Genomic DNA, 2,955 nt, shown 5'->3' on the forward strand with positions numbered 1-2,955 from the left:
TAGGGTCCAGTGTGCCCACTGAGAAGCAGTGTGCAGGCAGTGACAGTGGTGATGTCAGGAAAATGACAAATGTGGAGAGGTGTTTCTCAGTGGGTTAGTGGGGGAACTCTAGGTTTGTCCCATGAACTGCAGGAGGTTTCACATTCCTGACCTGTGTTTTTTTTCTAAATTCCAGCAGTATCAAATCATCATGTCAACCAAGAATTGCCCCCATACATTCCCAAGGACCATATAGGAGGGACCTGCTCTCTACTCAGGTTCAGAACCACTGGAAGCTGAGTGGTCTAGCTGACTTCCCCACTTGGAAATTCTTCATGCAGTTCTATTTAGTTTTGATTTAATTATGAGGCAGCCTTTCCTCAAAAACCAACTACTGAGTCCCAACAAGGTCATGCCCCACAACAGGCATCTCTAAACTGAGGACAGTTTCATACTGAGAATAGATTTTCAGGTCTGCACTTCTACTAAGCAATCTAAAAGTGAGCAGTGAGACTGTACAGGACTGAGAGCCTTGGAACCTAGGCAGACTTCTAACCTTGGCTGACTTTAAGACAATTCACTAGATTTTTGAGATTTGGTTAAAATTCTCCCATATAAATAAAAATGAGAAACTCTCATGTTTCTGGTCTGAAGATTCCTTCTAGGTCTAAAATTCAATTCTATCGGCCATTACTGACTCATCTTTGAATATGAAAATTCCAATTACTTGTAGAGAAGAAATGGTTTGCACAAGAAAAAAAATTCAGACACAGGAAGAAAAATTCTTACCACTCAAGTTTTAGGGAAACATTTTATAATTTATATATAAAATCTCAGTAAGAAACCATGTAAAATGACAGAAATATCCACCTTACATTAAGCCAAAAAACAAAACAAAAAAATAAGAAAAATCCACACATACTGAATGTAAATTTTAATTATAAAATAAGAATATGAACAAAACATTGTAAAATAATCTCAATTATTTGGCAACTCATCACATCATTGCAAGAGACAAATTTGACCTTAAGAAAAGTTTATGAAAAACTTAAATTGGACAGTTTGTTCATATGGGTGTTAAAACATGTTTAAAAAAGAATCTGGCAATAAAACCAGTTTCTATCCTGAAATAATTGTATATAAAACATAAAATCCTGAAGCTGAATAGATAGGAGTGATCTAACATTCAACGCATTTCTCTTCACTGAAAAAGACAGGGAAAGAATATTGGTAGAAGCTTTGAGCAGCGGGAGAGTGGAATGGACACCCAGAGGACCCCACTGCAGGGGTTGGGGGGGCATGTCACTTCACCTGACCCAGGATCTCCAGCGTCAGCGGGGCTGGTGGTAAAGTCACGGATGCAAATATAATCTAAAAACGAGTTAGGTTCTTAAAAACAGTCACAACTGTGAAAAGAAAAGCAGTGGAGACCCTTCTTCAGCTCAGCTACTTTACTTGGATACATGCGAGCGCCTGTGTTTCCTGCCAGGTCAGGATCACACAGTCACAGGGCAGGCAGAGTCCTAAAAATTTTCTACTAATGACTGCATAGCATTTAAAACCCTTTTTTTATTAAAAAAAAAATAATAAAATAAAATAAACAGATATAGTAAAGTTCACGGATAAGTTTTCTCTGTAAAATAAATAAAGTGTTCATTGATTAGCATCATACATAGAGTAAAATACAACCTATTTTTACATGTTCATATACTATACACAGATCACCAGTAGGCAGCCTGGTGTCTGATGGCTGGAAGGGTTTGCATTAGTGATGTGTCACATTGGGAAATCCCAATTTTGAATGTTAAAATATACAACTCCTTTGTTTTGAGTTCAGATACAAAGTAAACTTACTTTCCTTTATCTGAAATAAATGTACATAATATCTTCTATGAACAATAGTTTATAAAGCTGTTTAAAACATAACAAGAAAAAGCTTGCACCTAGGAACTTACAGCACATGCATATCCTTTTCTTGGTTGGGGGAAAAAAAGCCTACAGCCCATGAGGATGATCATCACCTCTCCACTGTGCTCCTCAAGCTGCCAGGGGAGGGTCAGGTTACCGCTTCGCCTTTTTCACAGGAGCTTCTTCTACTCTTTGCTGGCCTCTTGTCCGGGCCCCAGGAGGACTGACTTCTCTCTTGCGTTTAGTAGAAGGGGAGAGCTGTGTCTTTGATCTGCATTAAATAAAAGTCAAGGCAATAGTGAGTTAAAAGCACTGCTTCAAATAATTTGGGAGACCTTCAAAAAATGGTTTTTAACTGGACTGCAGAGAAGAGAAAAGCCCAGTGGAGTTTATATAAGAAAAAGAGCTTGAGATAATGGGACACACTAACCCAGAGTACTAGAGGAGAATGGAAGCCTCTGGTTTCTGCTCTACCACCCCTAGGTGCTGACCTGGGCAGGCTGGCTTCCTTCTCTGGGCCTCACTTCTAGCTCTGAAACAAAGAAGTCAACTGCTACTCCTACCAATACACACCCTGTCCCAAATTGAAACAACTACCAAGAAGAGCAGGACTGTAACCCAGGATCTATCCTAGTGCAAAACCATGTTTCACAGTACAGCATTACGGAAACAGCTGGCAAAGGAAGAGCAGGATGTTTGGAAGAACATGCTGACACTCACAGCATGTCCTCTAGTCTGCCATCAGAACTGTTAGGACTCCAATTAATCATGTTATTGTCCTTAGATGTATAAAATCCTTGTTGGCTCTCTGAATTTTCAGGAAAAGTTAACCAGAGTACAGTACACAAAATCTTTTATAATCAGCCCTCTAATATTAACAAATGTTTTCTTTACATCTTCATGCTTTGACATGATTCTATACCTAGCAGACCCAAAAGGGTCTACAAAGAAATTATTAGAGCTAATAAATGAATTCAGCAAAGTGGCAGGATATAAAATCAACAAGCATAAATCAAAGGCATTCCTGTATATCAGCGACAAATCCTCTGAAATGGAAATGAGGACAAC

The 2,955-nt window shown here is 38.8% G+C and overlaps 1 protein-coding gene across 1 annotated transcript in view; it reads right to left on the reverse strand.

Moving 5' to 3' along the window:
- Positions 1-898: 898 nt before the first annotated feature.
- Positions 899-2,955, reverse strand: part of Bod1l1 (biorientation of chromosomes in cell division 1 like 1) — a 57,529-nt gene continuing 55,472 nt past the window's right edge. Inside the window, 1 exon segment of the mRNA XM_015481967.2 lies at positions 899-2,158. Within this exon segment, the coding sequence (XP_015337453.1) occupies positions 2,041-2,158 (118 nt within the window). The 3' untranslated portion in view covers positions 899-2,040.

This window comes from Marmota marmota, unplaced genomic scaffold (genome assembly GCF_001458135.2).
Source record: "Marmota marmota marmota unplaced genomic scaffold, marMar, whole genome shotgun sequence".
Classification (NCBI taxonomy): domain Eukaryota; kingdom Metazoa; phylum Chordata; class Mammalia; order Rodentia; family Sciuridae; genus Marmota; species Marmota marmota.